The sequence below is a fragment of the Gadus macrocephalus genome, chromosome 4, assembly GCF_031168955.1.
Source record: "Gadus macrocephalus chromosome 4, ASM3116895v1".
Lineage (NCBI taxonomy): Eukaryota > Metazoa > Chordata > Actinopteri > Gadiformes > Gadidae > Gadus > Gadus macrocephalus.
This window is the reverse complement of record NC_082385.1, coordinates 10,828,341-10,856,029: the sequence shown is the minus strand read 5'-3', so window position 1 is coordinate 10,856,029 and position 27,689 is coordinate 10,828,341. Positions and strand designations below refer to the sequence as shown.

Here is a 27,689-nt window from a genome sequence, read left to right as displayed (position 1 = left end):
TTCTCGTTCTGGTCAGCAATCTAGCTGCCGCATTGTGTACCAGCTGTAGACTCTTTGTAGTAGAGTTCGGTAATCCCGAGAACAGTGCATTGCAATAGTCCAGTCTTGACGAGACAAACGCATGAATCAGTGTCCCTGCATCCACTACAGATAACATTGATCTGATTCTTGCAATGTTTCTCAAATGGAAAAAGGCAATTCTAGTTATACTTCTTATATGCTGATCAAAGCATAGTTGAGGGTCAAACAAGACACCAAGATTTCTGACGGATGCACTCTGTGGGATGGCGAAGCCATCCAACCACAGAGAGACATCCTCAAACTTTTCCCGGTCCCGCTTCAAGCCGATAATCATCAGCTCTGTCTTCCCAGTATTAAGCTGTAGGAAGGTTTGTGACATCCAGCCCTTCACAGCAGCCAAACAGGACTCAACCTTTTGAATCTGGGCAGAATCCCCGGAATCTACAGGAATGTAGAGCTGGGTGTCATCCGCATAGCAATGGAAACTAATTCCGAAGCTGCGGATAACGTCACCGAGGGGAAGCATATAAATTGCAAAAAGCAATGGACCAAGAACCGACCCTTGTGGTACGCCAAAGCGCAATTTACAATGCTTCGATTCTGCACCCTCCTGAAGCACAAATTGGGTTCTATCTGTGAGGTACGATTCAAGACAACCAAGAGCCGTACCCCCGAAACCAACATAGTGTTCAAGACGGTGAAGAAGAGTGTTATGGTCAATCGTATCAAACGCAGCGCTCAGATCCAACATCACAAGCATTGTGCTTGTATTTTTATCCAAAGCAAGAAGTATGTCATTTACAACTCTTGTAATAGCAGTTTCAGTTGAGTAGAAATTCCTGAACCCCGACTGGAAAGGTTCGAAGAGATTATTCCTCTTCAAATAGTCAACAATTTGCTTTGCTACAATCCTTTCCTGTACCTTAGACAAGAAGGGCAGATTCGATATAGGCCGATAGTTCCTGGCTAATTCAGGATCTAAGCCAGGCTTTTTGAGTAGCGGTTTTAACACCGCAGCCTTGAAATTGGAAGGAACAATTCCTGTTGAAAATGAAAGATTCATAAGCAAGAGGATAACAGGCCCCACCGTTGGAAAAAGTTCCTTAAGAACCCTAGAAGGGAGCGGATCCAACATACAAGTTGTTGGCCTTGAGGCCTTTATCACCCTTTCAAGTTCCACCAAGGAAATCGCCTTAAACTCCAAAAGAGTTGCGTCAGAGTTCACCATCTTACTTGGCAGAACCCCATCCTGCCCCACAGGATGTGTAGGATTAGCCGCCCGGTAAGCATCAATTTCCTCTCTAATTGATTGAATCTTATTCTCAAAGAAATCCATGAATTCACCTGCCGAGATCGAGGAGCATACGGTCTGATTCTGTTTCTGAGTGAGACTCCTCACCGTGTCAAAAAGAAACGTAGGATTATTTCTATTCAAATTAATGATACTAGAAAAGTAGGTGTTCCTGGCGATAGTCAGCGCACCCTTATAGGTGATCAGACTATTATGCCATGCAAGATGAAAGACCTCAAGTTTAGTCGAGCGCCATTTGCGTTCAAGGATCCTGCAATTTCGCTTCAAAATGCGAAAAAATTGCATTAGTTGTCCTTAAACCTCTTAGAACATTCCAAAGCATTATTTTACTTTTAACTCACTCTATTTGTCTTATGCCTGAATTATGTAACTAAAAGTAATTTTAGGTTAATTTTAGAAGATGTCAAAGAAGCCATTTCAGCTAAAACTGAATTATAAATATTGAAACTAAACAACCCAAAATATCTCTCCTCCCTCCATCCCTAAGTGTTGCATGTTGATATTGTGATGATGTTGATCTCATTACAGTCCATTCAATTTGGTAATAGCTTGACGAATGGCATTAAAAATGACATGGCATTAATCTTAAATCTTAACTCCAGCAATTTTAGAGTTGGCATTAGTTTAGTGCCAGGGAACCCGAAATCATGTTATTTTGGTTTAAAACAACTTATTTTGTCTTCCAGTAATCCAAACCATTTTTTCACTCACTAAAATGAATGTCATTCACATAAAACAATTATCCAATCATATATTTTTGCCAGTCTCTGTCAACCAGTTTGTGAACACTGGACCCTAGGAAATAGAAGACCTGTCATTCCCTTTCATCTGCAAGCCTGTGTAAAGACAGAAAATCCCAGCAATATGACGCAGTGACTGAAGCAATTAATCATTACATTAATAAAAAAAATCAGCATAAAATCTCTTTCCCAACAGCCGAATGACCTTGTGTCTGACCACATCCAATTAGCTCTTGATAAGGATCCAGATCCAGTGAAAATATTCTCTGATTACAGGGCTATGCAAAGAAAGTAAGGTCAAACAAATAAATACAAAATACAAGATGGAAAGTTGTTCTATAGTTTATTCTATTCACAATTTAGCCATATTTTATGACTTGTATGAATGATGTTTCAAATATGAGGAATTATTCAGCAGTCTCCTTTCCCTAAAGAGAAAATCAAAAGAAAAGTAGGGTTTAAATTTGTAAAAGGCATTTTTAAAGTAAAGAATTCTAGGAAATTATTAAATAGAAAATAGTTGAAAAATCTGAACTGTACTTTTACTGTCCAATTACCTTTCCAGAGTCACGGGTCTTTGCCCTAAGCTTGTTGACCTGAGTCTCAGCGATATCAGCACGTTCCTCAGCCTCCTCCAGCTCATGTTGAACCTTCCTGCTCTTGGACAGGTAAGAGTTGGCCTGCTCCTCCTGTAGGAACATTCATATTTTGTCAGTTTGAATATAATGTAACAAAGTTGAACTATCCCTTGTTTTTCCTTGCAACTTACCGCTTCCTCAGACTGTCTCTTGTAAGCCTTCACCTTCAATTGCAGCTTATCAACAAGATCCTGAAGTCTGCAGCCATTCTTCTTATCCTCCTCAGTCTATTGCACATTTGAAAGTGAAAAATCCACATCATGTGGCCTTTAGATATGATCAAAATGCTATATCAGTAGAAACATATTTGGAGATGTAAATTGGACATACCTGGTAGGTGAGTTCCTTGACTCTCCTCTCATATTTGCGGACACCTTTTATAGCTTCTGCTCCACGTCTCTGTTCATTATCAACCTCGGACTCCAGATCGCGAACCTTGAGAGTAAAAGTGAATGACTCAACCTTGTCCTTACACTTGAGTAATACATTTTTAAATGCCGGCTGATTATTGTCTTACTCTGGCCTCCAGTTTCTGCAGCTGCTTCTTGCCACCCTTCATGGCCAGGTTCTCAGCTTCATCCAGGCGATGCTGCAGGTCTTTCACTGTGACCTCCAGGTTCTTCTTCATCCTCTCAAGGTGAGAACTAGTATCCTGCTCTTTTTTCAGCTCCTCAGCCATCATGGCAGCCTACAAGAACAAGTAATATATTCATCAAGAGTTCCATTAAGTTCTCAAAACATCAATTAACAAACAAATATAGGCCTACATCAGTGATGGCTTTCTTGGCCTTCTCTTCAGCATTTCTGGCTTCCTGGACACTGTCGTCAACCTCACCCTGGACTTGGACCAGGTCACTTTCCAGCTTTTTCTTTGAGTTCAACAGGCTTGTGTTCTGAAACATATTATTACTCAATTACTGTTAAAACATGAACGTGTTCTTGTAATCGTATGACAGGATTCAAATGTTTGTTTACCTGAGAGTGCAGCAGTCCAACACGCTCGCTGGCATCCACCAGCTCTTGCTCAGCCACTTTGCGGCCTCTCTCTGTCTGTTCCAGAGCTGCCCTCAGCTCCTCAATTTCAGCCACCATGAGACCGTTCCTACGTTCCACCATGGCAGCCTGCTCCTTCAGGTCTTCCGCAGCTCTGACAGCATCATCAAGATGCAGTTGGGCATCCTAATATTCACATGAAGACAGAACTGAATAGTTCACCCCAAGATATAAATGCAACTATATTCTACATGTGCAGTACATTACATCTGTGTTTTACCTTCAGTTGTCCTTGAACATTTCTCAGCTGCTTCTGGGCCTCAGCAGCCTGGCGGTTGGCATGACTCAGCTGGATCTCCATCTCATTCAAGTCTCCTTCCATCTTCTTCTTGATTCTCAGGGCATCATTCCTGCTCCTGACCTCAGAGTCAAGAGTGGCCTGCATGGAGTCAATGACCCTCTGGCTGTTCCTCTTGATCTGCTCCATCTCCTCATCCTTTTCAGCCAGCTTCCTGTCAACCTCACCCTTAATCTGGTTCAGCTCCAGTTGGACACGCAGAATCTTGGATTCCTCATGCTCCAGGGTTCCCTAAGGTATAAAATAAAAATTGACAAAATTGCAGACACTAATTATTTGATTTTTTATGTTGTTTTGCAGATTGAATCCTCACCTCAGCTTCCTCAAGGGCTGACTGGATCTCAGTCTTCTCTGTCTCCACCTGCTTCTTGGATTTCTCCAGCTCATGGATGCTCTTTCCGGTCTCACCAATTTGTTCAGTCAAATCAGAAATCTCCTCTGCAGAGCAATTTTGCATTTGTCATAAGTCTGATACATATTTTACCACAACCTAGCACTTTAATATTTAACAAATACTCACGTTGAAGGTTTTTGTTTTCACGCTTCATGGTCTCCAGATGATCTAGAGTTTCTTCATAGGAGTTCTTCATCTTGAAAAGCTCAGTGCTGAGAGAACGAGCTTCTTTAAGACTTCCTTCAAGCTCTGCCTGACCCTCCTCATATTTCTGCTTCCAGTCAGCCAAAACCTGCACAATATTGTTAATAAAGTAGGAAAAGTTTAGCACTTGAAGAATAATCATTGTATACAAATATTTAAAATGTCATCTCAATTAATTACAACACACCTTGTCAAAGTTCCTCTGCTTCTTGTCTAGGTTGGCTGCCAGTCCGTTGGCCCTCTCCACATCAACCATGAGGTCCTCCACCTCACCCTGGAGTCTCTGTTTGGTCTTCTCCAGAGAGGCACACTTGGAGTTCACAGCCTCAATCTGTTCCTCAGCCTCTTGAAGGCGCTGGGCAAGCTTTTTTCTGTTAAAGAATAACATGGCTTGATTTGGGTACGTTTAACAATTACAATGTCCAATTTAGGTAAAGTTTTAAATGATTTACTCACTTGGACTCCTCAAGCTCCTCAGTGCGCTGGATAGCATCAGTTTCATACTTGCTCCTCCACTGAGCCACCTCACCGTTGGCCTTGGACATTCCACGCTGTAGCTCAGCCTTGGCCTCCTGCTCCTCCTCAAACTGCTCCCTCAGAAGATCACAGTCATGGCGGGCTGATTGCACACCATGAGCAAGAGCATTCTTTGCCTACAAAAGGCGAAACAGGGATCTCGTAAATTCAATACATTTCATGATCTTTGAAGCCTACCGTCTTTATGAATAAATTATCCTTACTTTTACTTCCTCCTCATTTTGCCTCTTCAGCTCCTCAACCTGCTGAGTATATGCCTGCTTGCCTCTGGTCAGCTGGGAGACAAGAGCTTCCTTCTCCTCAAGCTGTCGACCAAACTCACCTAGTTGGCGGAGGTATGTCAAATTAGTTATACATATTGAATTTGTGAGAAAATCTCATCTCATCTCATTTTCGTCCGCTTATCCGGGGTCGGGTCGCGGGGGGAGCAGCTCAAGCAGGGGGCCCCAGACTTCCCTTTCCCGGGCCACATTGACCAGCTCTGACGGGGGGATCCCGAGGCGTTCCCATGTCAGGGTGTGTGTGTTTCCCTGTGTTTCCCTCCTGTGTTGATTACTGTTCCCTCCCCTAATGTGTCTCAGCTGTTCCTCGTTGTGTTTGTTATTTAAGCCCTCGTTTTTCCTTTGTTCCTCGTGCTGTCATTGTGGTTGCTTGTGGTTTGCTGTGGTTGTTAGTCCTGTTAGTCCTGCGTGTTCCGTGTTCCCTGTCGTCTCCCGAGTTCCTTGTTCCCTCTCGAGTTCCCTGTTGTCTCCCGAGTTCCCTGATTCCTGTGCCTTAGCCTTTAGGAGTGAATAAAGTGCAGTTTCCTCAATACCGTCTGCGTTTGGGTCCTACCTGCCTGCCTGCACCCGCAAGCCCCTAACAGAATGACAGCACCAAGTTTGGACCCAGCGGACGCTCTGTTTTTCCGTGAGTTGGAGGATTTGTTGGTGACGATAATCCTGTCTATGGATGGCTGGGAGAACATTCCCAGCAGGAAGGAGCAGGAGGCTGTGTTGGGGCGTATGTGCAGGGCTGTTGCGTCAAGGCCAGAGTTGGAGGACGCCTTACCCGAGTGGGCAGTCGAGCTGCTCAACCCCACAACCTTTTGGCCGGAGAGCTACATGCCACTGCCACCGGACTTTGGTGACCGGCCTAAGCCTCCACGCTCCTACTCTCAGCCTCTGCCCCCGGTTCCCCGCTACCAGCCTCTGCCTCCGGTTCCCCGCTACCAGCCTCTGCCCCCGGTCCCTAGCTACCAGCCTCTGCCCCCGGTCCCTAGCTACCAGCCTCTGCCCCCGGTCCCTAGCTACCAGCCTCTGCCCCTGGTCCCTAGCTACCAGCCTCTGCCCCTGGTCCCTAGCTACCAGCCTCTGCCCCTGGTCCCTAGCTACCAGCCTCTGCTCCTGCCGGAGGTGGCCCGCCCTCCAGACCGTCCAGGGGAGGCACGCCCTCCGCTCCTGCCGGTGGGGGCCCTCCTCCACTCCTTCCCGAGGGGGGTTCCCCTTCAAGGCCTTCCTCCTGAGGGGACCCGCCCTCTACCTGGCCTGCCTCCTGAGGGGACCCGCCCTCTACCTGGCCTTCCTCCTGAGGGGGTCCGCCCTCTACCTGGCCTTCCTCCTGAGGGGACCCGCCCTCTACCTGGCCTTCCTCCTGAGGGGGTCCGCCCTCTACCTGGCCTTCCTCCTGAGGGTACCCGCCCTCTACCTGGCCTGCCTCCTGAGGGGACCCGCCCTCTACCTGGCCTTCCTCCTGAGGGTACCCGCCCTCTACCTTGCCTTCCAGTGGGGACCCGCCCTCTACCTGGCCTTCCTCCTGAGGGGACCCGCCCTCTACCTGGCCTGCCTCCTGAGGGGACCCGCCCTCTACCTCGCCTTCGCCGGCCTCCTGAAGGGTTCCGCCTTCACCGCTGCCGGCCTTCTGAGGGGGTTCTTTGCCACTGCAGGCCTCCTGAGGGACTGAGCCCTCATCGTCCTTGCCGCCGGCCTCCTGAAGGGTTCCGCCTTCACTCTGCCTCTGCTTGCCCCCCAGGCCGTCCGCCTGAGGCTCCCTGCCATGCCCTGGGGCAGTTTTCTGGCCGCCCGCCTGACGTCCCTCGGCTCTGCCCCAGTCCATTTATTTTTTTTTGATTCCCCCCTCCTGGCGCCCCTCCACCCACCCGTTTTGGGTTTGACTTTTTTTTTTTTTTTGCTTGTCATGGGTCGCCTGGGAGTCGACCCTTAAGGGGGGGGTACTGTCAGGGTGTGTGTGTTTCCCTGTGTTTCCCTCCTGTGTTGATTACTGTTCCCTCCCCTAATGTGTCTCAGCTGTTCCTCGTTGTGTTTGTTATTTAAGCCCTCGTCTTTCCTTTGTTCCTCGTGCTGTCATTGTGGTTGCTTGTGGTTTGCTGTGGTTAGTTGTAGTTGTTAGTCCTGCGTGTTCCGTGTTCCCTGTCGTCTCCCGAGTTCCTTGTTCCCTCTCGAGTTCCCTGTTGTCTCCCGAGTTCCCTGATTCCTGTGCCTTAGCCTTTAGGCGTGAATAAAGTGCCGTTTCCTCAATACCGTCTGCGTTTGGGTCCTACCTGCCTGCCTGCACCCGCAAGCCCCTAACATCCCAGGCCAGTGTTGAGATATAATCTCTGCACCTAGTCCTGGGTCTTCCCCGAGGTCTCCTCCCCACTGGACGTGCCTGAAACACCTCCCAAGGAAGGCGCCCAGTGGGCATCCTTACCAGATGCCCGAACCACCTCAGCTGTCTCCTTTCTAAGTAAAGGAGCAGCGGCTCTAATCCGAGTTCCTCACGGATGGCTGAGCTTCTCACCCTATCCCTAAGGGAGACGCCAGCCACCCTTCTGAGAAAACTCATCTCGGCCGCTTGTACATGTGATCTCGTCCTTTCGGTCATCACCCAGCCCTCATGACCATAGGTGAGGATGGGAACGAAGATCGACCGGTAGATCGAGAGCTTTGCCTTGCGGCTCAGCTCTCTTTTCGTTACAACGCTGCGGTAAAGCGAACGCAATACCGCCCCTGCTGCTCCGATTCTCCGGCCAATCTCATGCTCCATAGTACCCTCACTCGCAAACCAGACCCCGAGGTACTTGAACTCCTTCACTTGGGCTAAGGACTCATTTCCTACCCGGAGTAAGCAATCCACCGGTTTCCTGCTAAGAGTCATGGCCTCAGATTTAGCGGTGCTGATCCTCATCCCAGCCGCTTCACACTCGGCCACCAGCCGATCCAGTGAGTGCTGAAGGTCACAGGCCGATGATCCAATGAGGACCACATCATCTGCAAAAAGCAGTGACGAGATCCTCAGACCACCGAACTGCAACCCCTCCCCACCACGACAACGCCTCGATATCCTGTCCATGTATATCACAAACAGGATTGGTGACAAGGCGCAGCCCTGGCAGAGACCAGCACCCACTGAGAACGAAACTGACTGGCTGCCGAGGAGGAAAATGTATATTCAATTACATTCCCAAAATGGTACCCCCAGAATTTCAAATGATACAAATGCCTGAATAAAATAAATACCAACCATTTTCTGTGAGCAGTCTTGCTCTCTGGGCACTGATGTCATTGACCTGGCGAGCATTCTCATCACTCTTAGCCTTGATTTCACTGAGTTGGTCCTCAAGGGCACGGCAAATTTTTTCCAGATTTCCCTGATGATTAAAAGATTATCAATTTGAAATCAATGTTGATTAATAGTTATTTATGTACTTATTATTTTGCATTATTTCTTAACACAATGAAGGCATTGAAGAATAACTTACCTTGGCCTTAGAAACAGCTTCCATGTTGCTGGAGAGGTCATCAATCTCCATCTTGTACTCGCTCTTCTCCTTCTCAAGCTTCTGCTTGACACGCTGGAGGTTGTCAATCTGCTCTCCCAGCTCTGCTACACTGTCAGCCTGCTTCTTACGCAGAGCAGCAGCAGTGGCTTCATGCTGCAGGGTGGACTCCTCAAGGTCACGACGCAGCTTCTGGAACTCAGCTTCACGCTTCTTGTTCATCTCAATCTGAGCAGAAGTGGCTCCACCAGCTTCCTCAAGCCTCTCACTGATCTCTTCAAGTTCCCTGGAGAGATCAGCTCTCTGCTTCTCAACCTTGGCACGAGCAGCACGCTCAGCCTCAATCTCTTCCTCCAGTTCCTCAATACGGGCCTAAATAATACACAAATATTAAGGTCAATATCCAAGTTCATAATTTCAGAACGTTTATATTAAAACAATTAAATTGATTAATTTTCCCACCTGAAGCTCCTTGATCTTTTTCTGAAGCTGAGCACCCAATGACTGCTCATCCTCAATTTTGCTCAGAAGCTGGCTGGTCTCAAAGTCCTTCCTGTGAATAATTAATAAGAAAAATTATAAACTATATCAAAACAGTCACATGCACTAAACCCGATTGTTATTGTTAAAAAACAAATTAATTACTTCTTGATTTTCTCGTCAGACTGCTGTTTGTCATTCTCAAGATCCATGACAGTTTCCTGAGCCAGTTTCAGATCACCCTCAAGCTTTCTCTTGGATCTCTCAAGGTCCATACGGAGCTTCTTCTCTTGCTCCAGAGAACCTTCAAGCTGGATGTCAATAATTTAAAAATAATTAAGAACAATCCAATGTAATATTGAATATTCACTCAACTCCATTACTAATATTCATTGAAAGTTTCCATGAGCTTTTCTCACATCATCCACTTGCTGTTCAAGCTTGGTCTTGGCCTTGGTCAGAGTGTTGACTTTGTCTTCCTCTGCCTGCAAGTCATCAAGAGTCTGCTGATGTGACTCTTGGAGGGCTTTCTTCTCCTTTGTCAGCTTAGCAACGCTCTCATCCTGAGAGGCCATCTCCTCAGTCAGGTTCTTCACCTGAAAAAAACAAATTCACGTTTCATAATTTCTCATATGTAAAATGTAACCTTCCCTTAAACTCTATAACGGATGGACAATGTTGATGGTGATGGTATTGTGGTTAAATCTTAACAAACCTTGTTCTCAGTGGCATGTTTCTCCTTCTCCACTTTGGCCAAGGTAAGCTCCAGGTCATCAATGTCCTTCTTGAGTTCAGAGCATTCATCTTCCAGTTTTCTCTTCTTGGCAGTCAGCTCAGCATTGATTTCCTCCTCATCCTCCAATCTCTCAGTCGTCTCCTTGACTTTGGCCTCCAGCTGGATCTTAGCTTTGATAAGTCCTTCACACCTCTCCTCAGCATCATTCAGATTGTCTCCTTCCTGTGTGATATTTATATTGGTAAAACATGTCACATCAAATGTATCTCAATGTTTGCACACATACATTTTACATAATGTTTACTTACAGAAGCCATTTGCAGTGAAAGATCATTCTTCTCCTGCAGGAGAGAAACCATCTTCTGCTCAAGTTCCTTCTTCTTAGCCAGGGCAGCTGCCAAGTCAGTCTTCATCTTATCATAGTTTTCCTTCATATTGGCAAGCTCCTTCTCGGTTTCAGCACTCTTCAGAAGAGGCTTTATCTTGTAGTACACCTTCATCCATGGCCAGTGTTTGACATTCATGAATGAGCGGATGTTGTACTGAATAGTGTAGATGGCTTCCCTATAGAATAAAATAAACCATCATATCGGGGATGTACTACAAACCCATTGGTGTTTTGACAACAATGTTTAAAAACATACCTCCTCTCCGTCATCTTCACGTATTCCTTTCTCATGACATAACCTCTGGCTGCAGCCTGAATCATCCTGACCAGAGCTGCCAGCTTCTCATCTCGCATCTCCTCAAGAGTACCCAGAAGACCAGCTTTGAAGAACACCTTAATGTAACAAGAGACGTTTGTCAGCATCAAATCCAGTATAAACCTAGTTTTTGCAGCAATAAACATACCTTGGTGTGTCCAAATTTGTACTCATCATGAGGTACGTCAATGGATCCAAGAAGTTTCTCAGAAGCCTTCTTGTTGTCAATAAACTGACCGTCAGGAATGACACTGGCATTCAGTACTTTGTACCTGAAGAAGACCATTGTAATGTTTTTAACAATAACTAAAATGTTAAAAGACATTTTTAAAGTTCAAAAATCAAAATCCTTGAGTTAATACCTCTGCTTGAAGTCAGCATAGATGATTCTGCTGGGGAAGCCCTTTCTGCAGATTCTGATGCCCTCCAGCACACCGTTACACCTCAGCTGGTGGATAACCAGGTGGTTCTCCATGAGTCCTGTCATTTTGTTGAAATTCATGAATTTAATATTATAAGTTAACTAAATGTATAATCTTGATGCAGACACAATGAACATTTACTAGTAGTCACTGTACCTGGAGTCTTTGACTCATTGGGAATCAGACAACGCACAAAGTGAGGATGGGTGCTCCTCAAGTTGGTCATCAGTTTGCCCAAGTTCTCCTAAAGGCACGAAACTAAATATTAATTACGTAGAACGATTTAGAATTATAGATGCATATGTAGTAAGTAGTACTACAAGTAAATTTTTACATTTATTTGTGTGTTTACCCTTACCCTGAACTGTGATGACACTGTTTGCATGGAGCCACCCTTCTTCTTGCCTCCTTTCTTGGCACCCCCGACCTCTGTTTTTAATTATAGTTGATTGGTCACTGTTCAATTTATAACTTTCGTTTTTTCTAAGAAACACATTTAGTGGCTGGAAATAATTATAATATCACTGACGTAAAAACTACTGGCCCCAAATGTGAGCCGTACCTTCAACTACAGGTGGGTACAGGACAGGCAGCAGTTTGTTAGAGGACTTCTGGTACAGCTGCACAACAGAGTCATTCAGGGGATCCTTGTTCTTGTCCAGCCAGCCAGTGACGTTGTAGTCCACAGTACCAGCATAGTGCACCAGGGAGAAGTGGGCCTCAGCCTTGCCCTTTCCTGGCTTGGGCTTCTCAAATGCTTTGTTCTTGCCAAGATGCTGGTCATACAGCTTGTTCTTGAAGGTAACGTCTGAGGCCTTGGGGAACATACACTCCTCTTCAAGGATGGAGAAGATTCCCATTGGCTTAAGAGAAAAAAATATTGATGAAACATTATCAAAAGTAATTTATAATATATAATTCACGCAAAGAATAATTATTTATAGTTATAATATTCAGGTGTACCTTCTCAATGAGCTCAATGCAGGCAGCCAAGTCCATGCCAAAGTCAATGAACTCCCAGATGATACCCTCCTTCTTGTACTCCTCTTGCTCCAGGACGAACATGGTGTGGTTGAAGAACTGTTGCAGTTTCTCATTGGTAAAGTTGATACACAGCTGCTCCATGCTGTTGTACTAGTAGGGGACATTTAATAAACCGACAATTACTCGTTTTCAAGAATTGAATGGTAATGACTAACGTCTCAGAATGAAGGAAATGCTTTCAGAAATGCTGCCACTTATTGAACAACCTACATCAAAAATCTCAAAACCAGCAATGTCCAGCACACCAATGTAGAATTGTCTTGCTTGCTTGGTGTCCAGCATCGTGTTGATACGGATGACCATCCACAAGAACAGCCTCTCATAGATAGACTTGGCCAGGGCACTCACTGAGTTGTTGACCTGAAAATATTTTTTTTTATAAAATCATCACAATTATATCAAAATATACTATACGTCATAATAGACAAACCATGTTAACAGAAATTGTACCATATTTCCTTAACAAACTGTGTTTTTCTTACCTGAGGTACAGTCTGTCCCTTGGTGACATACTCATTTCCGACCTTCACTCTTGGGTAGCAAAGAGCCTTGAGCATATCAGCAGAGTTCAGAGACAGTAGATAGCAAATCTTGTCGGCCTCTACAAAGGTAACATGAAAAATGAATGTGTTATTATTCTGTATAATAATTACTCCAAATGTAATACAAGCAAATATGCACCAATATACCTTCTAGTGCACTGATGAATACATGTTAATCGTTACCTTCATTGCCATCTGGCTCAGCCTGCTCCTCACGCTGCTTCTGCTTGAACTTCATGTTACCGTGGTGAAGCACAGCACCAGTAAACTTAAAGATGGCCACCTTGTCCTCACTAGTGAAGCCCAAAATATCAATAGCAGCCTGTGTTGAAAACAAAGAACATTTAGAAAACATTTTGTAAAACGTATGCCATGTGGAAAATATATGAAATGTTTTTCAATCAACCACTGACATCAGTAGCATCCAGCTCCTCTTTGTCATCAATGCTGGCCACAGTGATTTGACCCTGACTGCACATGGGGAAGTCGTAGGGGTTGCTGGTGATGAGTGTCATTTCTGAGGGATTAAACAAATGTATTTTTTTCTGCTTTATATGCTGCTACCTAACAGTTAACTTCTGAATACAAAAATAATTAATCTTGCTTTTCCAAATGCATTTCCATAATATGCAATGGAAGATATAATCTTTACCAAAAACGATTTATTCTAGAGAGAAAACTAGCCCTTTAAATATTTCAACTTCAGAAGTAATTTGTACATATTACGTCATGTTCGAATAGATAAAGGCAATTCAGGACAACTTTTCATCTTAATATTAAGTACATTCTTCACACTCTTACTATTATAAAATCTCACCAATGATCTCAGGTTTGTGGTTGGTCATCATCTGGAAGAAGATGTGATAGCCTCTCTCATCGGGAAGCTGGAATGACACTCTGGACTTCTCCAGCAGATCTATAAGGCCCATTCATTAATCAAAACCTATACCACTAATAATCTTGGTTAAGGAATCCACATGTAGAACTAGATACTTACACGTCTCAATGTCAGCACTGGATAGTTTACCGTTTGCGTGGAAATGAATTCTGATGAATTTACCCTGTTTGCAAAATAATTAGTTTTAATCATCCTCAAAAAAATACTCAAAAGCTAGGGAGCATCTTCAGGGAGGAATTCATTTCATACTTACAAAACGGGAGGAGTTGTCATTTCTCACAGTCTTGGCATTACCATAGGCCTCCAGCAGGGGATTTGCTGCAATGATCTGGTCCTCCAGTGACCCCTATAATCCGACATAAAATGTTTATACCTTTTTCTGAATTATATTTTAATTCTTCATGTTCTTATGTGATTTATTAATGAATTGATAAATTGATTTAATTGATTTAAACATACTTTTATCTTTCCAGCGCCTACATCCGCCTTATCTCCTCCACCACTCACTGCGATGGTAGCAAAATACTGGATGACACGCTTGGTGTTCACAGTCTTTCCAGCACCGGATTCTCCACTGGGTGTGAAAAGAAGAATAAAGTAAATTCATTTTGACATGTTTCCAATGCATGATTCATTGTATTATATCTATGTCATATTAACAGGATCAAACTTACGTGATCAGGACGGACTGGTTCTCTCTGTCTGCAAAGAAAATTCACATTTGAATGATTATACCATTTATTCATAAAAACAAGGTAAGATTAGGGATTTCAAACTTTGAATCTACAAACCAGTGAGCATGAACTGAAAGGCGTTATCAGAGACAGAGAAGATGTGGGGTGGAGCCTCCATTCGCTTCTTGCCTCTGTAGGCATTGACACACGACTGATCGTACACTGGGAGCCACTTGTAGGGGTTTACAGTGGCACAGAACAGCCCCGAGTAGGTCTGAAGGAAATCACAGAGAGTTTCAGGGTAATTTATATACTATACTATTATATATTTTATGTATTTTAATTTAGAATGTTAAATATCATACGTAGATCATCCATGCTGCATAACGCTCTGCAAGGTTATACAACACAGAGGCTTCATTGAGATGGGTCATCATGGCCATGTCCTCAATTTTGTCATACTTGGGAGGATTCATGGGATAGACATCGTCTTCCTTGACTGTCCTCTCCTGAAATATGGAAACCCATTTTTAGTTTTCTTAATAATGCATCTTTCACTTTCGCATTGTTGATGCCAACAATCTAGTCCATGCCATGATCAACCTCTGCCTACCTCCTTTGTAGCCAAAACTGTGACGGTGACTTTGCCAGCATCCCTCTTAGTGATGGTACACTTGACGTACAGTTCCTTAACATCAGTGACATATGCAGCAGCCTTCGCATCAAATGGCGTGCTCTGGGCCTCAAGCCTCTCCCTCTCTGGCTTCCGGAGGTAAATGGCAGCCGTGCCATAAATGGCCATTTCTGCGTCCGTACTCATGATGGAGGCTTATTTCATGAAAACAAACATACTCATTTATTTATTTTAACTGACATATATAGATGGCTTCAAGAAGGTTTTGTGATGGTGTTTGTCCACGAGATATTCATATTCTTACCGTTTCCTTCCCTCTAATCGAAGAAGAAATTGTTCCTTTAAAAATAAAAGTTATTATTAGTGTTATGAAGTCACATGTATAAGTAAAGGTAGATTTTTACATAAATAACATCAATGTTTTGTTTTGACAACAAAACAATTAAATTCAAAATTCAGATAAGATGCAGCTTTAAGACACCTCTAATGACCTCTAAAATAAGAAGAATACCTAGAAAGAAGATTACTTGAAAAATCTTTACGAATGTAAACAACACTAGATAGTAATTTGAATAACCAAAGATCCTAAACATTATCTAAAAGACATGTGAATTAAAAATATTCTTCATGATTCTTTTTAAGAGGTAGATAAATAGGAATATATTCAATGAACGCAATAAAAAAAGCATTTCTGATTCCCCATGCAATGATCTCCCTTCCACAGCAGCTGAAGCATCAGTCTGACTTACCACCAGTTGTAATAACCTGAAAGCCCCTGCAGTCTCTCCATCTCATCTTGTGGCCTCTTATATAGAGGTGGTTCTGCAGTCCAGGCTGAAACTAAATAAGGGCAGATCTTCTTGTTCTGTTGAGCTTTGCATTTAATTAGTTCATTGGCATGTACATTTCCAACAGTTACAATTCTGAAAGCAAATTAATCATTGACTTTGAATATATATAGAATACAATATAATGTTAGCTTATTGTATTTTCTCAACGTATATTTTGTTATTCATATTTTGTTTCCTTGCAGATTGTGATCACTTATTTAACAATCAGTTTCACACAATCTATAATTATATCATGTACAAACGTTGAATACGTATCCATGCCACAATGCAACTGTAAGCAAGGGTTCCTTTTTTGGCTTTGTCATAGTATTCAAACATTTATGACATAATGCCAAGGTAGACGATTCAATAGAGGCCCTTATGCTGGGGGGTATAGGGCTGCATGTGTTCATTTATTTTAATCATGACTGATTTTTTAAGTTCTTGTATACTTGTATCCACAGGTGTACAGACACTCATCTGCCGTCTCCCTATATTAATAGATATACCATGTGCATATCTGTTCAAAAACTATCTTTAGTATCATTTATTTAATTTAACAGAATAAAAGATGAAGAAGAAGTTTGTGATTCTATAAATATCCAAATTATTGTCTATATTGCAACATTGCAACTGTCACCTGATTACCCCTTTAGGCATGGTTAGAGTATATCAAATTTAATGACATGATGCCAAGGAAAAGTGATGAATGTATTTTTACATTTTTTGGAGATTTACAGATTGTGTTTCCATTCAGCTTTGCTTCAATTATTTGTTCAATCTGCAATGATTGTGCTTTTAAACTGAATACATATTCAATCTAATGTGCAAAAGTGGACCACCAAGGGAATAAGATGTTTGCTTGTTTTTTTGGCATATATCTATAAACATATATATATATTCAAAGGTCTATCCACAAATTAATTCTACTATGTAATCACCTTCATATTCAATTGTATGAAAATACTTTTTATTGTACTATTGTATGTTTGATATCTTCATAATGGACAGTTGTTTATGTTACACTGTATCCTCTAGCTTGATGTCGGAGTGCTTGACCTCACATAAATACACCAGTGGCACATCGCTTGCTATTTGGCTGGCAGAAAGGATATTAAGATTGAACAGACTTTATTGGCTTGTGTAACCCGTCAAAAGCAATTATATTTATATTGGCACCCATATACATACATATACATACATACAACATTTCCACACATATCAAAAATTGTCTTAGATGTGTAACTTCATTGCAGATGCCAGTTGTAAATACATGTGGTCTGATTAATAAACATTGGGGGGAGAGTAAGAAGTTTTATGGGAAAGAGAATACTGTTTAGCCTCAAAAATAGTTTTGCAGGGAGTCATATTTCAAGATGTTTTAGAAGGAGGAATCCTCCCTTCAAAACAATTATAATAAAAAAAGTATACATTTTATGTATATATATACACACTGCTGAGTCGTCCTCTCAGCCATGTTTTCCGATATCTTTTGTAGGTGTTGTGATTCCTCCTAAGGATTACCTTTACCTTTAGTCTTGCTCTCTCATTGGATGAAGGTTGCTACTGTCATTGACAGTCGCTCATTCTTTTAGTGCCATACATGATAACAATCTATAGTTGTATAAGTTGTATATGTATTTTATCTCAATAGTTTAAATGCAACATCAACACATTTCAAATGTTTTTATGCTGGAATCCAATTCATAATATCTGGGGACACTTCATATTTGGTTTCTTGGAAATGCAGAACATTTACTATGTTTAACAAGTTAATAATCAGTTTAATCTATAAATATATTAGTTACGTTTATTACCAGTGCTTGCCACATTGCAACAGTTAGCCAACATTCTGTTTTGTTGGCAAGATTTTCAATCTTTATGACTTAATGCCAGGGAACGTAAATTAATCAAGGCCTGATACCTTGGAAGGTATAGTGTTGCATTTATTAATACCTCTTGGAGTGCACTCCCTTCACTTCTTCCATTGCCACTAAGTATTTCATCAACATAGTGTGTGTGTGTGTGTGTGTGTGTGTGTGTGTGTGTGTGTGTGTGTGTGCAATGTAAGCATTCTCATGGTGGCTTAACCTAACACAATGCATATATGGAGTAATGGTTAAAGTATTTTATCAGCAAGACAGCAAGGAGTAAAAATGAATAAATCAGTTCATCACTCGTTCATCACAATGTAAAAAAATTGTAGGTTATAAAACTTCTTATTGATGCTTCTCTTAATTCATTTGGACCAGAGTACTGGCTTCATTCATGTATTTTTTTATTTTGAACCGTTATTATAATTATAGCAGTTTAATATTGCGTTTGAAATGTAGAAATGTAAATCTCCCCTTTTTATTATCATTTTTACTGCAGTCAGCGCACACACTGAGACACAAGGGCATCATTCCTGTCTCTTTACCATTTCCCATTTTACCATTGTAATATCAGCCAAAAACCAGCTGCAGTGACATTTACCTTCTATCACAGATTGAATGATAGTTGGGCATCTATCTATAAATAATTAGGTTGACATCGAAACTGAATACAGATCCTTTAGCGGCATGGTTGGGATCATGTTATTGGATTTTATATACTTTAATGACATGATGCCAACGAAATGTTAGATTGCATTTCCATTACTCAGTATTTCATATATCAGTATATGTATAAATAAGGTTGTGGGCAGAGCCTTTGGACTACAAGACCGGTCCAGATATTAAACCTGCTTGATATCACTCGGGGCTCTGCAATATCTAACTGCGCCTATCGGATTGCGTCTTTGCAGTTCACACTATCATCACTCTAAGGCACATGCTACGATATGCCTCGAAGCTGTGGGCTGTCTTTCACTTGAAAATCTGGCTTAAATCATGTAGTGTTAGCATTTTAGTATTCACGACCAAATCATAAGGAGTGAAGATGTGTGTTACCACCAGGGATGGAAAGTACTTAAACTAAAATGCTGTACAACACACTTTTGCATTAGTTGTGCGTTTCTCAAGTAGTCCAATGTTTACACTTGAAAATGTCACGCACATTCCAAAGCCTAGCTTTTCTTTTGCTTTCACTACATTATCCATAGCATATGCATATGTTAAACCCTCCGGCCTACATTCAATGACTTATGAGATACAGCTCTGGTAAAGATAAACCCTGTTGAGTGAGCAAAGGAAGTAAAGCCCAAAAAATAGCCGCACATTGCAGGATGGAAAGTTGACACATAGTTTATTGTTTGTAATTCACATTTGTGTCATATTGTATGACTTTTACAATGTGCGATACTTCCAATGGAAAGGAATTATTCAGCACTCTCCTTTCCCTACGAGAAAAAAACCAAACAAATATAGAAATTAGATACATAGTAATTTTCAAGTAAATAATTTCAGTTAATTCTAAGATATATGTTTGCGCAATAATGTGAACAGTACTTTGCCATCGAAATACCTTTCCAGAGTCACGGCTCTTGGCCCTCAGCTTGTTGACCTGAGTCTCGGCGATGTCAGCACGTTCCTCAGCCTCCTCCAGCTCATGTTGAACCTTCCTGCACTTGGACAGGTAATAGTTGGCCTGCTCCTCCTGTAGGAACATTCATAATTTGTTTAAATAGGTACTAAAATTGATAACTTGATTTTGTTATGTAGCTTTTACTTGCCGCTTCCTCAGACTGCCTCTTGTAAGCCTTCACCTTCAGCTGCAGCTTATCAACAAGATCCTGGAGTCTGCACCCATTCTTCTTATCCTCCTCAGTCTGATGCACATTTTAAATTGAAAAATCAACATCATGTGGCCTTTAGACATCAAAATTTCATCAAAATGCTAATGCCGTAGAAACATATTTAGAGATGTAAGTTTGACATACCTGGTAGGTGAGTTCCTTGACCCGTCTCTCATGTTTGCGGACACCTTTTACAGCATCTGCTCCACGTCTCTGTTCATTATCAACCTCTGCCTCCAGATCACGAACCTTTCGAATTAAAGTGAATTAATAAATCTCCTTATATTGGACTTAAATCTATTCTTAAATGCTTGATGATTAATTTCTTACTCTGGCCTCCAGTTTCTGAAGTTGCTTCTTGCCACCCATCATGGCCAGGTTCTCAGCCTCATCCAGGCGATGCTGCAGGTCTTTCACTGTGACCGCCAGGTTCTTCTTTATCCTCTCTAAGTGAGAGCTAGTGTCCTGCTCTTTCTTCAGCTCCTCAGCCATCATGGCTGCCTGGACGTAGAAAAAAGGAGCGAATTTTTTTATGAAGAGGTATTTTGATTTGTCGTTTGATGATTTAAGAAATAAAAATAAACCTACATCAGTGATGGCCTTTTTGGCCTTCTCTTCAGCATTTCTGGCTTCCTGTACACTATCGTCCACCTCACCCTGGACTTGGACCAGGTCGCTTTCCAGCTTCTTCTTTGTGTTCAACAAGCTTGTGTTCTGAAACATATTGCAATTACAGTCAAAATATTTGTGTTCTTGTATTCAAATGATAGGATTATATTGTATGGTTACCTGAGAGTGCAGCAGTCCAACGCGCTCGCTGGCGTCCACAAGCTCTTGCTCAGCCACTTTGCGGCCTCTCTCTGTCTGTTCCAGAGCTGCCCTCAGCTCCTCAATTTCAGCCACCATGAGACCGTTCCTACGGTCCACCATGGCGGCCTGCTCCTTCAGGTTGTGCATCCTTATATTACCAGGAACAGAAAACATCAGAAAAGGATATCTTGCACTACATTTTATCTGCGCTGTTCATCCTTGGTGTCATACCTTCAGTTGTCCCTGAACATTTCTCAGCTGCTTCTGGTCCTCAGTAGCCTGGCGGTTGGCATGACTCAGCTGGATCTCCATCTCATTCAGATCTCCTTCCATCTTCTTCTTAATTCTCAGAGCCTCATTCCTGCTCCTGACCTCAGAATCAAGAGTGGTCTGCATGGAGTCAATGACCCTCAGGCTGTTCCTTAGTCTGCTCCATCTCCTCATCCTTCTCAGCCAGCTTCCTGTCAACCTCACCCTTAATCTGGTTCAGCTCCAGCTGGACACGCAGAATCTTGGATTCCTCATGCTCCAGAGTTCCCTGATGTATAAAATTAAATTATGCACATTTATTAAAATTAGATCTACATTTATTTAGATGTGGTTAATCATCCTCACCGTAGCTTCCTCAAGGGCTGACTGGATCTCAGTCTTCTCTGTCTCCACCTGCTTCTTGGATTTCTCCAGCTCATGTATGTTCTTTCCGGTCTCACCAATTTGTTCAGTCAGATCAGAAATCTCCTCTGCAAAGCAATTTTGTATTTGTTATTAGTCGGAAAAACAAAATAGTGATACTGATGTTATTGACAAAAACTCACATTGGAGGTTCTTGTTTTCACGCTTCATGGTCTCCAGATGATCTAGAGTTTCTTCATAGGAGTTCGTCATCTTGAAAAGCTCAGTGCTGAGAGAACGAGCCTCTTTAAGACTTCCTTCAAGCTCTGCCTGACCCTCCTCATATTTCTGCTTCCAGTCAGCCAAAACCTTTTTATTATTATTAATAGAGGGGTGCATGTTTAGCCCCTGAGGAAGAATCATAGGATGAAAATAGAAAAATGTATTTAGATGAATAACAACACACCTTGTCAAAGTTCCTCTGTTTCTTGTCGAGGTTGGCAGCCAGTCCATTGGCCCTCTCCACATCAACCATGAGGTCCTCCACCTCACCCTGGAGTCTCTGTTTGGTCTTCTCCAGAGAGGCACACTTTGAGTTCACAGCCTCAATCTATTCCTCAGCCTCCTGAAGGCGCAGGGGCCAGCTTTTTCCTGTAAATGAATAACTTGGCTTAAATTGTGTACATTCATCAAATATAATGTCTACTAAAACAACTATGTTTTAAATGTGTGACTCACTTGGACTCCTCTAGCTCTTCAGTGCGCTGGATAGCATCAGTTTCATACTTGCTCCTCCACTGGGCCACCTCACCATTGGCCTTGGACATTCCACGCTGCAGCTCAGCCTTAGCCTCCTGCTCCTCCTCAAACTGCTCCCTCAGTAGGTCACAGTCATGGCGGGCTGATTGCACACCATGAGCAAGAGCATTCTTTACCTACCAAAGGCGAAACAGAGATCTCGTAAATTCAATGCATTTCTTGATCTTTGAACCCTACCGTCTTTATGAATAAATTATCCTTACTTTTACTTCCTCCTCATTTTGCCTCTTCAGCTCCTCAACCTGCTGAGTATAGGCCTGCTTGCCTCTGGTCAGCTGGGAGACAAGAGCTTCCTTCTCCTCAAGCTGTCGCCCAAACTCACCTTGTCGGAGGAGGTATATCGAATAAGTAATACATATTGAATTTGTGAGAAAATGTATGTTCAATTATATTCCCAAAATGGTACCCCCAGAATTTCAAATGATACAATCGACTGAATAAAATAATATCAACCATTTTCTGTCAGCAGTCTTGCTCTCTGGGCACTGATGTCATTGACCTGGCGAGCATTCTCATCACTCTTAGCCTTGATTTCACTGAGTTGGTCCTCAAGGGTACGGCAAATCTTTTCCAGATTTCCCTGATGATTAAAAGTTAATCAATTTGAAATCAATGTTGACTTATAGTTATTTATGTACTTATTATTTCTTAACACAATGAAGGTCATCAATCTCCATCTTGTACTCGCACTTCTCCTTCTCAAGCTTCTGCTTGACACGCTGGAGGTTATCAATCTGCTCTCCCAGCTCTGCTACACTGTCAGCCTGCTTCTTACGCAGAGCAGCAGCAGTGGCTTCATGCTGCAGGGTGGACTCCTCAAGGTCACGACGCAGCTTCTGGAACTCAGCTTCACGCTTCTTGTTCATCTCAATCTGAGCAGAAGTGGCTCCACCAGCCTCCTCAAGCCTCTCACTGATCTCTTCAAGTTCTCTGGAGAGATAAGCTCTCTGCTACTCAACCTTGGCACGAGCAGCACGCTCAGCCTCAATCTCTTCCTCCAGCTCTTCAATCCGGGCCTAAATAATGAAAATATTGAGCCAAATAACCAAATATTCATTTCAGAAAATGTATATTCCTTTTGTATTATTTTCCCACCTGAAGCTCCTTGATCTTTTTCTGAAGCTGAGCACCCAGGGACTGCTCATCCTCAATTTTGCTCAGAAGCTGGCTGGTCTCAAAGTCCTTCCTGTGAATGCTTAATAAAAACAAAAAATTAATACATTTTTTTAACAATTTTAAATTTAATTTAATAAGAAAGCATATGAAGTTCATCCTATTGTGGTTCACAAGATACACATATCTTACTTCTTGATTTTCTCATCAGACTGCTGTTTGTCGTTCTCAAGATCCATCAGTTTCCTGGGCCAGTTTCAGATCACCCTCAAGCTTTCTCTTGGATCTCTCAAGGTCCATACGGAGCTTCTTCTCTTGCTCCAGTGAACCCTCAAGCTGGATGTCAATAATTTAATATGATTAAGAACCATCGTATTGTAGAATATTACCTAAACTCAATTAACAATATGAATAACAAGTTCCCATGAGCTCTTATACACTTACATCATCCACCTGCTGTTCAAGCTTTGTCTTGGCCTTGGTCAGAGTGTTGACTTTGTCTTCCTCTGCCTGCAGGTCATCAAGGGTCTGCTGGTGTGACTCTTGGAGGGCTTTCTTCTCCTTTGTCAGCTTAGCAACACTCTCATCCTGAGAGGCCATCTCCTCAGTCAGGTTCTTCACCTAAACAACATAGCCCCTCAGAAGTGTTACCTGCAAGACCTAATGGTTCAGAATGTGGTGGAAAAACAGTTTTTGAGATAGGAAGGTCCTACCGCCCTGAAATTTGAATACCTTATTCTAAGGCCTAACTGGGACCCCCGCACCGAAACTTGGCCCGGTCGGACCCCGAGGGCCGGAATGGGGGGCCCTTCCTGCCCTAAACTTGGCCCAGTCGGACCCCGAGTGCCGGAAGGGGGGGCCTGGACTTTCATAATCCTCGCTTGGTGACTGTAAAGGATGTTTGGTCGGATGTTATGACGAAGAATCATAATGTGAATGGGAATATTCTATAAATGTCTTGATATCATCTTTCGTCTCAACACTTCTGCTGCAGCCACTTAAAGTCTCACTCCGAGAACCTTAAAATATGAATCAATTCATTAGAAGTATGAAAATATCTTCCCGGTTACGTAACGGGGCAAACAAGGTGTCCTTTGACATCTACGTTTCGAGGCGATTGCAACAGTGCCACACATGATCATATTTGAATATGTTTCGGGGTAGTAATTAGCTGTCGATTTTGGAGGCCTTTATCAATAATGACCAGCTATAGATTTGCTTCCCGATGGAGATTTTTGACAAATTACATGTTATTTAGCATCTACACGTTAAGCTGAGTCCAATGAGATCAAGCTTGCCCTCTTGCTACACCGAGATCATGTCCTAGACCTAGGTGTACCATGTAAAATACATGTTACCATTTTCTAGAGTGTCATGCTTGGTGTCATTGGACTCAACTCAACGTGTAGAGGCTAAATAACATGTCATTTGTCACAAATTTCTATCGGGAAGCAAATCAATAGCTGCTCATTATTGATTAAGGCCTCCAATTTCGACAGCTAATTACTACCATTAAACATGTTCGAATATGCTCATGTGTGGCACCGTTGCAATCGCCTGGAAGCGTAGATGTTGAAGGACACCTTGTTCTCCCTCTTACGCCACCGGAAAGATATTTACATGCTTTTGATTGACTAATGAATTGATTCAGCTATTCCCCCAGAAGTCTGGGGTCAAAAGGTCAAAAGGAGCCGGCACCACGCCGCTTATGAGTCAAAAGTTAATGTGTATTTCTCTCATACATTTTGTCATTATTAAAGAGAGGCCTGATTCTCAGATATGCAGGTTGGATGGCTACGGTGTAGGTCTGGGAATAACTTCAGGCCAAAATCTTGCAAGCGAGCCGCTGGGTGCAGGTGCAACGAGATGGAGCACTTGCTGAGTCATTTCCTGTAGGGCCGGAGCCACAGGTTGAAGCGTATGCGTCCTATGAGACCCCCTTTGATATATAAGAGACCTCAAAGTAAAGCTTACTTAAATGTCGTCGACCCAGTCACCTATTGCATCACTTCCTTTAGGGCTTCGGCCTCCTAATTGATCATTGTAGTATAATTGAATGCCCTCTTTCATATATATGATACCTCCACCACTGGGACGTGGCAACAATTCTCCAAATCCATATGGGGAGGGGGGGTGATGCTTGTGGACAGTAGGGTTGTACACTAGACATAAATAGGAAGAAAACTCAGGAGAAGGAATGACCTCTCATAAATATTTATTTAATAAATTGTTTCAAATAACCCTGCCTCGTTAAATCAATGAGCTTGGTGTTTTGCTTTCAAAAATAGGTTATAGAAGAAGTCACTAGTTTACGACAAAAACAACACAATTTACGGCAGCTCATTTGCCGCGTGGTTTTTAGAGCCATGTAAGGATTAGAGGGGCTGGTGGATAGCAACCACCATAGCAACCATGACGGTCAAGTGACTGGATTCAGCCCCGTTGAAAAAAATAGAATACCACCCTCAGGAGATTAATGATATTTAAATGATTATGACCATGAAGTCTTTATTTGCATGGGTTTACATTTCGTTCTGTGTAGCATGGAAAAATCGGAGAAACACTCCCATTCGGAATGCATTGGTTTACATTTCTTTCTTTGGAGCACAGTTATTTTTATTTATTTTCAGTTTTTGAGGAGGTGCTTCAAAGATGCTAATTTTTCTGCAATAATCCAAAATCAAATGGAAAAACCCGTTGGCTTTTTGTCAAGGGAACCCAGGGCGACGCTCACTTCCCGGTTGGCCAACACACGTCATCCCTCCACCACTATACTGTAATAACGCATGTTGAAGTTGAATGATAATGAATTAATTTATTCTTTATTCTGCCTTAGTATTTATTCATTTGGCAGCGAAATGCAGTGTGTGTGTGTGTGTGTGTGTGTGTGTGTGTGTGTGTGTGTGTGTGTGTGTGTGTATAACACGCTATTTTATGTTGAAATGCGACGTAATCCAGTGTTCACGAAAACGTACGTGTTTCTAACAAGATGATATCATTAAAAGTTACATAAAGTAACGGTTTAATAACACAAAAGCAGGAAACACGTGAGCTGCATTTCCCATTCAGATAATAAAGATTAATAAAGATCATACACATTCACTGACTGAGGATTATTCAAGGGAAAAGTACATTTCTCGCTAGAAATGTCATTAGAAACACGTTAAATGGTGAATATGTCCTAAAATATTGCATCTCCCATTCAGTTAATGCTGGGTTTTTCGTATCATATGCACACATGCACGCGAAATGGACGTATCCGCCCTCCACAGTAGTTAATGCTGGGTTTTGCGTATCGTATGCACACGAAATGGTCATTGGGCGTATGTAGGCTACTGCACGCATCTTGAAAGTGTCAAACCGTGCGATCTGTGCGCATATTGGTGAGACTGGAAAAGCTGTCATATTCTTAGTTATCACAGACAATTTTTAACAATAAATGTTCTGTACGGAGCTCCTTAAGGGACAATAGGGAGAAAGCTCCCGGACAGAACCTTAGATGGAAGTCGTGCTTAGTGACAAATCACGACAAATACTTCCAATTGATATGCATGAGTTTGAAAATTGTGCTTTTTGACACGAACATTTAGAAATACGTGTAGGCCTACCTGATCACGTTTCAATAGATTAAATAACGTGACAATGTCACCTATTTTCGTGAGCCCGGGATGCCTGTACGCCGGCCATTATCGCCCGATGAAATATTCTTCGTCATATCTATCAAACCAAACATCCTTCACATTCGCCGAACGACGATTATGAAAGTAAAATGCACATTTCTCGCTAAAAATGTTTACATAAACACTTTTAATTGTTTAACTATGCTAAAATATCATATTTTCCACCCAGGATAAAAAAGTATGTCCGCCATTTTCACAGAAGAATATCCTAAAAACTATCCAATAGGAAAGATGCTCACAGCGTCTATTAGAGACGTAGTGAGGCACCCCCCATTCCGTATGCAGAAGACGCCGAAGGGTACCTTTACCGTCACCGAGCGAATAAAAAGGGTACCTTTCCCGTCAGTCACCGACGCTAAAGGGCCTTTGCCAACAGTCGGTATTTGACGTTCTCGGAGTGAGACTGTGTTGACTTGGGAGGGTTCATGGGTGTGATATCGTCCTCCTTGACTGTCTTCACCTAAAAAATGGAAACCCATGTTTAGTTTTCTTACCAGTGCAGCTATTGAGACTTAAACTTTCTTAATGATACCAGTTGATGATCAATCTCTGCCTACCTCTTTTGTAGCCAAAACTGTGACGGTGACTTTGCCACCCTCCCTCTTATTGATGGTACACTTTACGTACAGTTCCTTAACATCAGTGACATATGCAGCAGCCTTCGCATCGAATGGCGCGCTCTGGGCCGCAATCCTCTCCTTCTCTGGCTTCCGGAGGAAAATGGCCGCCTGGCCGTAAACGGCCATCTCTGCGTCCGTACTCATGGAGGCTTATTTGATAAAAACAAACATACTACTTGATTAATGTTATCTTACAAGTACACATAGCTTCAAGAAGGTTTGGAGATATTTAGTGACGTGATGATATCATATAATTCTTACCGTTTACTTCCCTTCAACCGCAGAAGAAATTATGAGTCATATTGGTTACAAGTCAGTCTAATCTACACATTCTAATGGCTCGTTTTTGAATGAATTGGAAAATCTTACATAAAATGTATGTCAGTGCAGAGCTACTTGATT

The 27,689-nt window shown here is 42.4% G+C and overlaps 1 protein-coding gene and 1 pseudogene across 1 annotated transcript; both read right to left on the bottom strand.

Annotated features, from left to right (window-relative positions):
- Positions 1-2,399: 2,399 nt before the first annotated feature.
- On the bottom strand, positions 2,400-15,907 carry LOC132455068 (myosin heavy chain, fast skeletal muscle-like). Its single transcript, XM_060048777.1, has 41 exons — positions 15,838-15,907; positions 15,393-15,427; positions 15,068-15,282; positions 14,820-14,963; positions 14,572-14,728; positions 14,455-14,482; positions 14,240-14,354; positions 14,034-14,126; positions 13,880-13,943; positions 13,700-13,798; positions 13,296-13,399; positions 13,066-13,204; positions 12,823-12,941; positions 12,551-12,700; positions 12,260-12,430; positions 11,859-12,159; positions 11,655-11,725; positions 11,453-11,540; positions 11,237-11,354; positions 11,023-11,146; positions 10,815-10,951; positions 10,479-10,734; positions 10,150-10,392; positions 9,854-10,030; positions 9,600-9,745; positions 9,417-9,507; positions 8,937-9,326; positions 8,699-8,825; positions 5,401-5,519; positions 5,117-5,313; positions 4,848-5,031; positions 4,583-4,748; positions 4,376-4,500; positions 3,985-4,293; positions 3,687-3,890; positions 3,479-3,604; positions 3,229-3,399; positions 3,042-3,146; positions 2,843-2,938; positions 2,631-2,762; positions 2,400-2,501 (listed from the first exon to the last, which is right to left on the bottom strand). The coding sequence occupies exons 3-41, from the start codon at positions 15,272-15,274 to the stop codon at positions 2,481-2,483; spliced, it is 5,814 nt and encodes a 1,937-aa protein (XP_059904760.1). The 5' UTR covers positions 15,275-15,282; positions 15,393-15,427; positions 15,838-15,907; the 3' UTR covers positions 2,400-2,480.
- A 3,217-nt stretch (positions 15,908-19,124) lies between these two features.
- Positions 19,125-27,431, bottom strand: LOC132454860 (myosin heavy chain, fast skeletal muscle-like; annotated as a pseudogene).
- Positions 27,432-27,689: the final 258 nt, after the last annotated feature.

Coding starts and splice junctions, on each gene's coding strand:
- LOC132455068 (XM_060048777.1), bottom strand. CDS start 15,274: ATGAGTACGGACGCAGAAATGGCCATTTATGGCACGGCTGCCATTTAC. Junction 14,355..14,454: donor AACCAGTCCGTCCTGATCAC/GTAAGTTTGATC, acceptor TTTCACACCCAG/TGGAGAATCCGGTGCTGGAA. Junction 5,032..5,116: donor GAGGAGCTTGAGGAGTCCAA/GTGAGTAAATCA, acceptor ATTCTTTAACAG/AAAAAAGCTTGCCCAGCGCC.